The 13,557-nt window shown below is 45.8% G+C and overlaps 2 protein-coding genes across 3 annotated transcripts in view; both read right to left on the bottom strand.

Annotated features, from left to right (window-relative positions):
• Positions 1–2,910: 2,910 nt before the first annotated feature.
• Positions 2,911–9,057, bottom strand: LOC139384449 (cAMP-regulated phosphoprotein 19-like). The gene is made up of 3 exons (XM_071129215.1): positions 8,859–9,057; positions 5,978–6,100; positions 2,911–5,832 (listed from the first exon to the last, which is right to left on the bottom strand). Exons 1-3 carry the CDS (start codon positions 8,916–8,918, stop codon positions 5,653–5,655), a joined length of 363 nt encoding a protein of 120 aa, XP_070985316.1. The 5' UTR covers positions 8,919–9,057; the 3' UTR covers positions 2,911–5,652.
• Positions 9,058–9,968: 911 nt separating this feature from the next.
• Positions 9,969–13,557, bottom strand: part of LOC139384489 (atos homolog protein A-like) — a 30,470-nt gene continuing 26,881 nt past the window's right edge. For both annotated transcript variants that reach the window (XM_071129282.1, XM_071129281.1), the window contains 5 exons: positions 12,749–12,845; positions 12,495–12,653; positions 11,664–11,732; positions 11,002–11,240; positions 9,969–10,846 (listed from right to left, as the gene is read on the bottom strand). In XM_071129282.1, the coding sequence (XP_070985383.1) occupies positions 10,693–10,846; positions 11,002–11,240; positions 11,664–11,732; positions 12,495–12,653; positions 12,749–12,845 (718 nt within the window). In that variant the 3' untranslated portion in view covers positions 9,969–10,692. The remainder of the gene's footprint in view (positions 10,847–11,001; positions 11,241–11,663; positions 11,733–12,494; positions 12,654–12,748; positions 12,846–13,557) is intronic.

Genomic DNA, 13,557 nt, shown 5'->3' with positions numbered 1-13,557 from the left:
TTGGATGAGGGCTTCACAGCCTCTACACTGAGAGGGTATTTGGCCGCTATATCTGCCTGTCATGCGGGGTGGATGGACAAGCCAGTGGGGCGCCATCCCTTGGTCTCCAGGTTTATGAAGGGGGTTGTTGCCTGAGTCCAGCTAGGACCTGCTCAACAGCAAGCTGGGATCTAGATGTGGTCTTGGCAGCTTTGGCAAAGCCACCTTTCGAACAGTTGGAGTCTGCCTCCCTGAAACACCTCTCTATGAAGGTGGTTCTCTTGGTACCGATTACTTCCATGAAGAGGGTGGGTGAGCTCCATGCTCTTTCTGTAAGTTCTGAGTGCTACCGGATGGACCCTCTCCACCCCAGCCCTTCATTCCTCCCGAAGGTTCTGTCAGACAGGCATGTGAACATCCCTTTTTATCCTGTCTCCTTACGACGCTCCCGGCAGTGGCGGGGGAGTCTGGACCTCCCTCCGGCATGCTGTGCCCTGTGAGAACAACAGACCAGCTCTTTGTCTCACTGGATCGTGGACACGATTACGACAACATACCGCCTGGCTGGCAGGCCAGTGCTGGGATCTGTGGTGGCACATTCAACACGAGGTGTGGCTGCGTCCTGGGCTCTACTGAGAGGAGTGCCCCTCGCTGATATCTGTGCTGTGCCCACCTTTGCTAGGTACTATCGGGTAAATGTGGCACCTCCCTCTACAGTTGGTTCAGCGGTCCTGGGCATCGCCTCCCCGTTCGGGGACTGTGCCGGGACCCCCCTCCACATTGACGGCCCCTGTGTTTCGGTCCCGCGCTGGGACTTTGCCGCTGGCTGGCCAGGTCCCTCTAGCACCGACTAATCTGGTACGGGTATACCAATATATTGTAGTGATCCAATATAGTGAAACATAACGAAGGTTACATATGTAACCACAGTTATGTGAGCCTCAAAAATGATGGAGAGAACGTGTGTAGCAGCCATGGGGACTATATATAGGGGCGGACCCCAGCCATGACACAGGTGTACACAGGAGTAAATCTGTAAATCCTCACCTCGGATGTATCCCTACGCCGCGGAGAGATACCAATATATTGGAGTGATCCATATAGTTCACATAACCGTGGTTACATAAGTAACCTTCTTCAGTTGGATGCAAAGTTTGGAACTTTCAGCTAGAAATATCTGATGTAAAACAAACATGCATGGCTGACTTGTAGAATACGGAATAACGTCAGCTCTATATGTGATATTTATATCTACGTTTGCATTCTGAACATGGTCATGGATGCAAAAAGGGGGACAAAAATCTCAAAACAAATCGCAGTGACGTAAACGGGGCCCGTGACGTCACCACTGGTCTCAGCATCATTCCTCTCTCCTCGGTACCCAAACCGAATCCCAGACTCGAGATCAAATAAACGGCCTTTATAAAACACAATAACAAACATCACTGTGCGACTGCAGGTTGAAAAAATAACATGATTTATGTAGGTCAAAAAACACCATTCTGCATCGTTGCCAGTGCGATGCTAAATGTATACTAAAATAAAAATGGTATTTTTAAAAGTGCATCAACCCCGACCTGACATTAAGCCGAATAATAAAACATTTAAATTGACGGTCATTCTGAGCGGGTGGCTATGAAGGGCAGAGACAGAGGCCGAATCGCAGAACCCATAGCCTCGGCGCTTTGTCAGCTGAGCTGCCTCTGCTGCACCCATTTTAACCCAGCAGAGAGCTAAATATAGAAGGCGCCTTCACTCAGTCATAGGCTACTGCATGTCAACCTATATGTACAGTGTATTGCCCCAGGCTGTAGGACCCTGCTTCAAACACTTTTCATACGTTCCAAAAACCACGCACTGGTTTGATAATCACCTCCTGTGCGTTGTTCGAGGCTTTGTGACCTGTCAATCTCGATGTTTGGTTTAAAGACTTCTCTCTCATTCATTCCCGCCATCAACGAATGAATGATTACAAACAAGCTCTTTGCTTTGTTCTCATTAAAGAAAGCGCTGCAGAAACGCTATAAACGCACAAGGCAAAGCAAATACCGATTACGTTGGTTCTATTACCTTTGTGTACAGCTCTGACGCTGCCATACTGGTGGAGCTGTCGTGTCCTTTTTCCATGAATCTCAGCAGCTAGATTTGAACATCAGTAGTTCGCCGCTCCGTTTTTTCCTCGCAGTTAATAAAAGTCCCTCCAGGTTTTAGGTTACTCTCTTTTTAGTGTAGAACACCTAGCGCCATCATACCTAGAAAACCTCAATATTTTGGCATCTCTCGGAGCATTGTGGGAATTGATGATGGATAAAATGATTCAGTAAAACGCGGTTGTTGCCATGGGCTCGGAAACATAGCTAAACAGCGCTCCGCTGTGGCCAAGAGGCGACATCGCTTTAGTTCTGCTGGTTAGAAGCCTGCTTGTCAGATATTAGTCAGATTCCGTTGCAAAACGTTTAGTCTGTTTACTATATGAGCAAACGGAAGCAAACAGAACGAAACGGGGAGGAACCTACCTGAATTTGTTCAACAGAAACTCATGTTCGATGCCAAACGTTTTCCGTTTGGATTGTAACAGACTAGACGTTTTGCAACAGAATCCGACTAATGAATACAGCCCTGGTTGCCATGTGCCATAGGCCTGATAATTTAGCCCTCTTCGTCCCAGATGGGACATAAAGCTGCAACAATCTTCTTCCACTAGGGTCTGTCGGTCTTCGGCCAGAGTTTGTGTGTTTTAAGAGGGAGATAAATCCAGATTATTTATATACATTTTGATCAAGATTTATCTTGGTGCTTCAGCTCAGATGGTGTTATCCCTCATCTAAAACTAACTGTCCTCTACATTTTCATACAGAATTATTTTGTATACAATCCTTCATAGATGATTGTATGATCTGTCAATACATGGAGTCAGTCATCAAACACCCATTTGTGCAAAACTATTTTATTTACAAAACAAAATGGCACAAAGTGACAGGGGGGGTTGTGGATGGGGGCAGTCATATACACACACCTTAACTATTCAGTCCTTCAGCTTCAGACCCTTGATGACCACACCCCCACTAGTGGATTGGCCTGTGCATATATACAGTAGAGCACTATATAGGGAATAGGGTGTGACTGAGATCTGTAAAGATATGTTGGCCAAAGGGGGTAGGTGTGAATGAGGGAGAGTGTGTGTGTGAGAGAAATAAGGAGAGTGGGAGTGAGTGTGTGTATGTGAGAGAGTTGGGGTGTAGAGGAGTGTATCTGTGTGTGAGAGATGAATGAGCGTGTATGAGGCCAAAACATTTGGAGCTAAATGAAGATGTCTTTAGCACCCCGGTTACATCATCCATCTACATTCACCACTGGAGGCTGCTGAGGGGAGGGCGGCTCATAATGGATGGAACAGAGTAAAGGGAACGGCATCAAACACATGAAAACCATGTGTTTGATACCATTCCACTCCAGCCATTACCACGAGCACATCCTCCCCAATTAAAGGGGCCACCAAAAACCTGTGACATTCACCCCTCCCTCCGGTCTGAAACCAGAGGTTACAAATAGGGTCAAGAGTTTTTCCTGGTCAGGAGGTTTTATGGGGCCATACATGTTGGTGCTTTTCCATTGAGACTTACTCACACTAGTGGGTCATCAGTGTTTTAATGGAAGCTCTAGTGTTATCAGGAGGTTGATGCTAAAGACTTGGGGCAGGCAGAATCAACAACCTCCACATCATCCTTGACAGTAGCTTTGTGAGAAGGTGTTAAAGTTCATAGTTAGCCATGGGCTGGGCTCGGCTCCAAGTCAGAACAGGTCCACTGGAGCCATGGCCCAGTGAGACACGGGTGCCGACCCGGGTAGACGGAAACAGAAAACTCTGAGTATTTTGGTAAAACACTGGGGTAAATCCTCATTGGAAACTCGCCAATAGTGCACTACTCTTGACTAGAGTCCTATGTGGCAGTGGGTGTAATGTAGTGCACTACACAGAAAGAAGGGTATGATTGGAGATTCCCTATAAAATGCACTACTTCTCACCACCAGAGCCCCTTGGACCCTGTTTAAAAGTGGTGCACTATGTAATGAATAGGTTGCCATTTGTGACAAATATGAAGCCTTTAAAACAGAACAGCAGCAGTGAGAGGTTCTGGTCAGTCATTATCAAGGTTATATTCAATCACTCAAGCACATTAGAGCATAATTTAGATGACAACATAACACCAACGTGTTTGGTAAATCATAATATTCTACGTTAAAACATTCTAAAAGGCTGACTTCAGCCTCACTCCTCTCCAACACAACTAGAAATATTTACACAATCAGCTAACAGGACTTGAGACGACATTCAACCCTCTAGACCAGAGACCGTCTGCCTGTCCCAAATGGATCACTATGCCCTATGTAATGTAACCGTTTTGGGCCAGATGCTCAAAGGGCAGCCACATAGGGCACTGGTTGATAGTAGTGTACTGCATAGGGACATTTGAAATGGCATAGTGTGCCATTTCAGACTCTCTGTGGCTCCAGTCTTGGCCCTCCTCCCTCCTATGTTACAGACTCTCCAGGTGTGTATCCAAAATGGCACCCTATTCCCTAAATACACAAGTGTACAAAACATTATGAACACCTGCTCTTTCCATGATAGACTGATCAGGTGAAAGCTATGATTCCTTATTGATGTCACTTGTTAAATCCAATTCAAATCAGTATAGATGAATGATTAGAGTCCGGTTAAAGAAGGATTGTGGAGCCTTGAGACAGATTGTGTATGTGTGCCATTCAGAGGGTGACAGATTTAGGTGCCTTTGATCGGGATATGGTAGTAGGTGCCAGCTTGAGTGCGTCAAGAACTGCAACACTGCTGGATTTGTCACGTTCAACAGTTTCCTGTGCGTCTCAATAATGGTTCACCACTCAAAAGATATCCAGCCAACTTGACAACTGTGAGAAGCATTGGAGTCAACATGAGCCAGCATCCCTGTGGAATGCTTTCGACACCTTGTAGAGTCCATGCCCCAACGAATTGATGCTGTTCTGAGGGCAAAAGGGGGTGCAACTCAATATTAGGAATGGTGTTCCTAATGTTTTGTACACTGTACTTTTGACCAGGGCCCACAGGGCTATATAGGGGATAGGGTGTCATCTGGGACACAGAGTTGTGGTCATCTTTAAAGTCTCCTCCTGTAGTGGAGTCATCCCAGTCCTCCCTCTCTCTCCCTTCTACACATCCTCATCCTTGCTTTCAGTGTATTTTTACATGAGAATAGAAAATAAACAAGAACAGAGGGGAGGAAGAGCAGGAAGAAGAGGGAGCCATAACAGAGTGGAAGGTGAGGGGAAGCAGAGGACTGGGTGAAGAGGATGAGGGACCGAACCAGAGACAGGCGGTTAGAGGTGTGTGCCAGTTTGCTGGCCACCAGGGAAGGGTCTCTCTGGGTCTGGGGCAGAAGTAGATGGGGGGGGGGGGGTAGTGAGACAGGAACAGGTGTAGCAGGGTGATTGTTAGGAGTATTGACAGGGTTAGAGACAGGACAGTGTGTATCAGCCGGCCAGTTTGCTGGCCACCAGGGAAGGGTCTCTCTGGGGCTGGGGCAGAAGTAGATGGGGGGAGGTAGTGAGACAGGAACAGGTGTAGCAGGGTGATTGTTAGGAGTATTGACAGGGTTAGAGACAGGACAGTGTGTATCAGCCGGCCAGTTTGCTGGCCACCAGGGAAGGTTTCCTCTGAGGCAGGTCCTGAGGTGTGGGGATATGGTCTCCTGTGATCTCTCCTCCTCCGCTCTTCTCTGACGCAGCTGCAGGAAGCTGCTTGTTCTTCACCTTGGCCTTGGCCATGTTGTAGTCCCCAGAGTCAAAATACTTTTGCTGCAGAGAGAGAATGTTCAACTTAAAACAAGCTGTAACTTTTTTAAAATACATAGTCTAATTGATGCTGAGAGAGAAACAACTGTGGGCTTGTGGGGATAAGTTAGGAGAGAAGGTAGGGCAGTAGGTAGGGCTGTGGACTCACCCCCTTGGTCAGGCGTTTGCGTAGCAGGTCGGAGCCTCCAGGTTTGTGCCCCAGGTTTGGGTAGCGAGCCTTCAACTTGGCCTCCTCAACCTTCTCTGGACTGGTCACCTTGTCGTCCATCTCCTGAAACACAAACAACAATTGAAAGCTTTTCTGTGGCGCAGCTGGCTAAAGGCATTGTCAAGCGGGCGGTCACGTGTTTGCGAGGCATTGCGCCCAGGGTTCGAGCCGTTGTACGGACAGCGTACCCAAAGCTATGCTAAGCAAACACACTGTGGTCTGTCACATCAGCTCCTGAAAACACCTGCACAACACATACGCCACCCACATGGACAACACATGTGGAGGGAGCAGGGCTGTTACTAATGGTAGGGAAGTCAAGCTTTCAGCCTGCTGCACAGATCCTATGGATGCTCTAGTCTAGAGCGCATGGTTAAATTGTGCTAAAAACTGCAACGCTGCTGGGTTTTCACGCTCAACTGTTTGCCCATGTGAATTAAGAATGGTCCACCACACAAAGGACATCCAGCCAACTTGACAACTGTGGGAAGCATTGGAGTCAACATGGGCCACCATCCTTGTAGTCCATACCCCGGGCAAATTGAGCCTGTTCTGAGGGCAAAAGGGGGTGCGACTCAATTTTTGTAAGGTGTTCCTAATGTTCTCACAGATAGTCACAGAGACTTCAGGTTGTCATCTAATCGACAAACTCTGCAAAAAAAAAAGAAACGTCCCTTTTTCAGGACCCTGTCTTTCAAAGATAATTCATAAAAATCCAAATAACTTCACAGATCTTCATTGTAAAGGGTTTAAACACCGTTTCCCATGCTTGTTCAATAAACCATAAATAATTAATGAACATGGAGCTGTGGAAAGGTCGTTAAGACACTGACAGCTTACAGACCGTAGGCAATTAAGGTCACAGTTATGAAAACTTAGACACAAAAAAAAGAGGCCTTTCTACAGACTCTGAAAAACACCAAAAGAAAGATGCCCAGGGTCCCTGCTCATCTGCGTGAATGTACCTTAGGCAAGCTGCAAGGAGGCATGAGGACTGAAGATGTGGCCAGGGCAATAAATTACAATGTCCATACTGTGAGTCGCCTAAGACAGCGCTACAGGGAGACAGGACGGACAGCTGATCGTCCTCACAGTGGCAGACCACGTGTAACAACACCTGCGGGACAGGTACAGGATGGCAACAACAACTGCCTGAGTTACACCAGGAATGCACAACCCCTCCATCAGTGCTCAGACTGTCCGCAATACGCTGAGAGATGCTGGACTTGTAGGCCTGTAGTATGGCAGGTCCTCACCGGCAACAACGTCGCCTATCGGCACAAACCCACTGTCGCTGGACCAGACAGGACTGGCAAAAAGTGCTCTTCACTGACGAGTCGCGGTTTCGTCTCATCAGGGGCGATGGTCAGATTTGGGTTTATCATCGAAGGACTGAGCATTACACTAAGGCCTGTACTCTGGCGAGGGATCGAGGTGGGGGGTCCGTCATGGTCTGGGGCGGTGTGTCACAGCATCATCGGAATGAGCTTGTTGTCATTGCAGGCAATCTCAACGCTGTGCGTTACAGGGAAGACATCCTCCTCCCTCATGTGGGACCCTTCCTGCAGGCTCATCCTGACATGACCCTCCAGCATGACAATGCCACCAGCCATACTGCTCGTTCTGTGCGTGGTTTCCTTCAAGACATGAATATCAGTGTTCTGCCATGGCCAGCGAAGAGCCCGGATCTCAATCCCATTGGGCAAGTCTGGGACCTGTTGGATCAGAGGGTGAGGGCCATTCCCCCCCAGAAATGTCCAGGAACTTGCAGGTGCCTTGGTGGAAGAGTGGGGTAACATCTCACAGCAAGAACTGGCAAATCTGGTGCAGTCCATGAGGAGGAGATGCACTGCATTACTTAATGCAGCTACACCAGATACTGACTGTTACTTTTGACCCCCCCTTTGTTCAGGGACACATTATTCAATTTCTGTTAGTCACATGCCTGTGGAACTTGTTCAGTTTATGTATCAGTTGTTGAATCTTGTTATGCTCATACAAATATTTACACATGTTAAGTTTGCTGAAAATAAACGCAGTTGACAGTGAGAGGACATTTATTTTTTTTGCTGAGTTTAGCTAGCTAGCTACCTAGCTAAGGACAGGACAAAACAAACACTGGCCTTCAGTACAGCGAGGGGCGAGTCACTGTTGACACACAGCCAGGCTGCCTTCTTTAGTAGTCAAGCCACTGAAAGCAACATAACTTCCCTAACGTTAGATGGCTTTGATGGTGGTAGGCAGTAAGTTATATCACGTGTTGGTTAATGTGGTCAAAACTAGCTGGCTAATGTGCCAATGATGTTTGTTAGCAAGCTGCTAAAATAGACACAAACCGACATATTTAACGTTAACTCGTTAGGTCAATATCCAACAAGCAAGTCAATTAACTAACGTTGGTTATTACTTTAGGAAACACAATAATTGGGGTATTTGTTCTGCTTGTACTTAACAAATAACCATGGCTTGATTAGTTAACGTTAGCTGCCCACAATGCTAACGTTAACTGTCGAAGCTAGCTACCGCGTTAGCTAGATGAAATCCGACCTTAGTTAACGTTAGCTTAATATCGAAAAGCCCTGCTAGCTACGACTGCAAATAATTATGGAAAACAGCTTGATTAGATACCAACTGGCATTTATTAAGCAAACTGATATTGTTGTTGATAATCACGATTGCTAGTTAGAAAGGATTAACGCTAACGACGTTACAGTAGCTAACGTTAGCTAAAAACCTGCCATATCATATGATAGTGTGCATTGCAGTGCAGCTTGACTGTCGTTGGTTAGCAAGTGGTTGTGTTTAAGGCAAATAAACGTACATTCTGGTCATTCACCACCGTCTCCTCCGTCGTCTTTGTCCCCTCAATTTCCTCCGACATTTCAGTGTAACCTCGATCCCTGGCAAAGTCGAAAAGTAAACACAATCTGAACTAAATCCTTGCCCTGGCTTCCTCTCCCCATACGAATCCGTCCGACCGTTAACTATCAGCCCGCACAAATATGTCTGCCCGATCTGACGTCATTCTTTAGCAGAGGCGCGCTCATGCATCTTCCTCTAAAAACTGTCGCTTGATATTTGAGCAAGACAAATGTAGAGCCTTTTGTTGAGCATCAACTTTACTCGACTTAATTCATGCAACCGACATTCACTACAAAAGTTTTTGACATCAAATTTGAAGTGGTGTTTCCCAGTATATTGCATGATGGTAAATGTCGTGTTTTTGCTGTAATGATAATGGACTGCATCAGAAGGCTTTGGTCATCAAGTCCAATGTCATGAAATAAGCTAAATTATACACATTCTTCCTTTGATGGACCATGATCCATAGGTTATATTGAAGGCCAGTGATTGTGGGGGAACTGCCAGAGCTGAACCAGTGACTCTGTGGTTATGGAGCGTGGCCACCACCTGTGCCACGACCTCTTGGCAGTTGAAGCCTGCAGCAGTAGGCCTACACTAAGAAAGAAGGGTCAGGATACATATATTAGTGATTTGCAGACAGAACAAAAGTATTATTTAATTGACAAGGATTTGAATGTGGCTCCTCAGTGTGTATTCTTTGTCTTCTCCACAGGCCACTTGATCATGTACATCTGACCCCAGGACCAACCTGCTATGACCAATGAGGACTTAAACAGTCATTTTATACCCCTGTAGAAATACTGACTCATTTTCATATCTTCCTTATCATATGTGGCCTTTCTAGGGAGTTTTTCCTAGCCACCATGCTTCTACACCTGCATTGCTTGCTGTTTGGGGTTTTAGGCTGGGTTTCTGTACAGCACTTTGAGATATCAGCTGATGTACGAAGGGCTATATAAATACATTTGATTTGATGTATAAGGACATGATATGTTTTACATCAGTCGACATGATATGGACCTCAGTTGTCCAAAACACTCAAAATAAAAGACACACAGACACAATGCAGCTTTCAAGATTGCTTTAAGATATAGATATATTTTCAGATCTGAGTTAATGTCAAAAATACACATTATGATTTACAGAGTTTTGCACTAGATCATAATGCTGAGGATGATAGATGTCACATAAGCAGTAACTGAAATATTCATTTAAATATTAAATAACTGACGGTAAACAAAGAAAATGATGTAAACACTAAAGCTACATGTTACTCTCTATTGCAACACTTTAAAGATTTGTTTTTGTAACAGTACAAAAAAAACAGAATATTACTCCTTTTGATTTCCAGTCGTGGAAATACACAGTGCGCTTTTTCAATGTCGTCTTGTCATTTTCTCAGTCTCTTGATTGCTTGTTCTGGTCAGTCAGTGGTCCATGGTCGCTAACGTGTTTTTGATGTGTGTTTTAGCATGTCTTTAATACATTTTCTACATGTATAAATACGTGTTTGAGCGTCACAGAAAACAGCAGGGTTCTGTAGGGCCAGGAGTTGTTCATGGTCAGATGGTCAGCAAAATCTCCAGGCCTTAGGTATCTGGGACGGAGCCTGTCTGGACTGTTCCACATGAGAACGCTCTGAGCCCAGCTCTCTGACAGCTCTGTGGGTGTGCGTGTATGCGTCAGTGTAGTTAGAGGAGTTTGTGCGTCAGTGCAGATAGAGGAGTGTGTGTGTGTGTGTGTGTGTGTGTGTGTCAGTGCAGATAGAGGTGTGTGTGTGTATGTGTGTGTCAGCAGCGCGGGGAGAAGGCTGGGTCAGCTGGGGACTCTGTGTAGGACTTGAGTTCGTAGGCCGCTCCACTGTCTACCTCCATAGACTTCCTACTGAACAGCAGTCTGATATCCCTGTGGAGGTACACTTTACCTGACCTGGAGGTCTGGAACCTTAATTGGGGGGGTGAAGAAAGAGCTAGATTAGTGCCAGTACAATGTTTTCCTGTTCAGTTTGGTCTTCTGTCCAGTCTTGACTAACAGGTCATCTATTTGACTGACAGGTGAGATGTGATTGACAGGTCAGCTGAGCCAGGCGTCTTTCTTACCTTAGGTGAATGAGGTAGCGCAGGATGCGTTCCTGGCCGAGGGAGAGGGCTTTCCTGCTGCTGCCGGGTGTGTGTGTGTTGTCTGGGCTGCCGTGTTTGTGTGAGTGTGTGCTGTCCCGTCGAACGGGGACAGAAAAGGTCCTCTGACGGAGGAAGGTCTGGTGGCCGGCAGGCATGGCTCTCAGGTCATACACCACCACAAACATCTTCACCACCGTCTTATTGGGGTTAAATAAGGTCTGGGAGAGAAGGGGAGGGGGGGGCGAGAGAGAGTGCGAGAGAGAGAGGGCAGGAGAGAGAGAGAGGGCAGGAGAGAGAGAGAGGGCAGGAGAGAGGGAGAGAGGGCAGGAGAGAGAGGGAGAGAGGGCAGGAGAGAGAGAGAGAGAAAGTGGGAGGGAGAGAGCAAGAGAGAGAGAGAGAAAGAGAAAGTGGGCGGGAGAGGAAAAGAGAAGGGGTTAATTAACACACTACAGTAGTGTATTTCTCTCTGTCCCCACTTAAGGTCTCCCTCTCCTAACTCTCTGCTGGAACGGGAGCTGGCCCATCTTTCCTTTGTTCTCTCTGTCTGGAGTTATTATGTCAGCAACAGTGACACGCATGCACACACATTTAAACAAAAGTCTTCAATGTGTATAATCAACAGAGTGAAAATCTGTCCTCACCACTTGAATGGTTCCTGATGGAGGGACACGGTAGCCCCGTTTACCCAGAGTCTCCAGGTTAATAACTCCCTGTAGCAAAAACAACACACACACACTATTAATATTGATCTGCACTGTGAGCAGTAAGTGTGTGTGTGCATATACATACATACATAATATATATATAAATATAATATATATATAAATATATATAAATATAATATAAATATAATATATATAAATATAATATAATATATATTAATATAATATAAATATAATATATATAAATATAATATAAATATAATATATATAAATATAATATAATATATATACACACACACATAACATCATCTCATGTTTCAGCATGATAATGCACGGCCCCATGTTGCAAGGATCTGTACACAACTCCTGGAAGCTGAAAATGTCCCAGTTCTTCCATGGCCTGCATACTCACCAGACATGTCACCCATCGAGCATGTTTGGGATGCTCTGGATCAACGTGTACAAAAGCGTGTTCCAGTTCCCGCCAATATCCAGCAACTTTGGACAGCCATTGTAGAGGAGTGGGACAACATTCCACAGGCCACAATCAACAGCCTGATCAACTCTATGTGAAGATGTGCCGCGCTGCATGAGGCAAATGGTGGTCACACCAGATACTGACTGCTTTTTCAGTCATGTGAAAACCATAGTGTAGGGCCTAATTCATTTATTTCAATTGACTGATTACCTTATATGAACCGTAGCATAGTAAAATCTTTGAAATTGTTGCATTTATATTTTTGTTCAGTGCATATAAAGTGTGTGGGGGATATATATAATATGTCTGTATGTACTGTAGGTGTGTCTCACCATGTATGGCGAGGGTGCGTTGTCGTCAGAGATGCTGTAGAAGGAAACGTCAACGGGGAAGGTCATGTGACTGGGGCAGAAGGTTCCGGAAGCACCCACCTCGGCCATGAAACCCTCCACCGACCCCAACGGCTCCAGGCGGTAGTTCAACACACACTCCTGTAACACACACATGCTTTAGATACAATACATGTACACTTATGTGACGTGAGTGAGTGAGTGAGTCAGTGAGTGAGTGAGTGAGTGAGTGGTACCTCAAAGTTGCCCAGTAGACTGAGGCTGGCAGGTGGAGCACTGGCACTGAACAGCGGCTGAGGTTCTTCTGACTCCTCCACTCTCTTCACACACACTCTTCACAACAGAACAGACAGAGGGTTAAAAACGGGTTCACACACACATTGGCCGATTTATTCATTTGTTAAATAATGAGAATTAGAGATGGCTTGCAGACCCTGCAACCCTCGGATGATTTGGACATGCACGAAATATGCTAATATCAGTCCCATGACTTGAATGGGATTTGTGCCACAAATGCTAAAATATTACTATTTGGAAACAGTGCCAAGGAAGCTAAACCCAAGCATGGATTGCTGTCATGCAGTCTAAATCTGAATTTATGATTCTACATGACTAATACTGTATATTCAAACACTATCAAACCTTAATCAGCTATGTATGTAGAAGCATCATCCCCGGTCAAACGGACCTCTAATCCCTAATCCACACAGTAACCCAGCGGCCAGATCAGAGCAGAGCAGGGCCTCTGACTGTAGAGCTGTGTACAGCTGCCATTTTGAGTTGAGCCTCAGTGTCAGGCCAGTAGCAACAGTACTAGCAATACAGCCGCCAGAACAGCAGGTGGCAGTGTGAGAGGACAGGACAGGGCTACAGTACAGTACAGGCCTGGACTGACTGAACACTGATGTCTAGTAAGAACATAATCTCACCTACCAGTCGGCTTGCTCTCTATTGAACCTCTAAGTGGTAGCAATTGAGTTTGAGGACAAGGTTATTAAGAACCTAAATCTGACCATGGATCTATGGTGTGTACATGATGAGTCTA

The sequence above is a fragment of the Oncorhynchus clarkii genome, chromosome 26 (genome assembly GCF_045791955.1).
Source record: "Oncorhynchus clarkii lewisi isolate Uvic-CL-2024 chromosome 26, UVic_Ocla_1.0, whole genome shotgun sequence".
Taxonomy (NCBI): Eukaryota; Metazoa; Chordata; class Actinopteri; order Salmoniformes; family Salmonidae; genus Oncorhynchus; species Oncorhynchus clarkii.
This window is presented reverse-complemented; position numbering and strand designations above follow the sequence as displayed.

What these genes read in the sequence shown, in the direction of transcription:
- LOC139384449 (XM_071129215.1), bottom strand. Translation starts at nt 8,918, where the DNA reads ATGTCGGAGGAAATTGAGGGGACAAAGACGACGGAGGAGACGGTGGTG. An exon ending in CGGTGGTGAATGACCAGAAT is followed by an intron (nt 6,101 to 8,858) that starts GTACGTTTATTT and finishes TTTGTGTTTCAG; the next exon opens with GAGATGGACGACAAGGTGAC. An exon ending in GCAAACGCCTGACCAAGGGG is followed by an intron (nt 5,833 to 5,977) that starts GTGAGTCCACAG and finishes CTCTCTCTGCAG; the next exon opens with CAAAAGTATTTTGACTCTGG.